General features: G+C 56.4%; 1 protein-coding gene across 1 annotated transcript in view; it reads right to left on the bottom strand.

Annotated features, from left to right (window-relative positions):
• The window catches only part of LOC119586003, a 5,741-nt gene that overhangs the window by 1,519 nt on the left and 3,825 nt on the right, over positions 1–397 (bottom strand). Inside the window, exon 10 of the mRNA XM_037934715.1 lies at positions 145–366. Within this exon, the coding sequence (XP_037790643.1) occupies positions 145–366 (222 nt within the window). The remainder of the gene's footprint in view (positions 1–144; positions 367–397) is intronic.

The following is a 397-nucleotide window of genomic DNA, read 5'->3' as shown; positions in this document are numbered from 1 at the left end:
TTTTACGATCATCTCGAAACGGTGATCACTTGACGGGAAGCAAACATGACTCCCGCGATTCCTGCGGCACACAAACGGTGATCTCCTTAAGGAAATCCCTCGTGACCACCATTTATACTAAACACAACATCTCTAGAAGCTTACCGTCATCGTCAGCTCGTCAAGGCCGTCCTTCAGGGAGGTGACCACATTCAGGAGATCCTGGGCCCACGGATCCTCTGTTGCCTCCTCCACGTCGGATTCCTGAGGACACCTCCCCAGGGCCTTGAGGCGTTCCATGCGCACGCTCGCCATGTCGTACTGCTCGATTTCCTCTCGTATCTCATCGGTCCTCATCTTCCTGAAGCCTTCGCGGCCTTTCCGGGTCTGTGGGGGCGGGGAGGGCGCTGACTCTCGC

The sequence above is a fragment of the Penaeus monodon genome, chromosome 20, assembly GCF_015228065.2.
Source record: "Penaeus monodon isolate SGIC_2016 chromosome 20, NSTDA_Pmon_1, whole genome shotgun sequence".
NCBI lineage: Eukaryota > Metazoa > Arthropoda > Malacostraca > Decapoda > Penaeidae > Penaeus > Penaeus monodon.
This window is presented reverse-complemented; position numbering and strand designations above follow the sequence as displayed.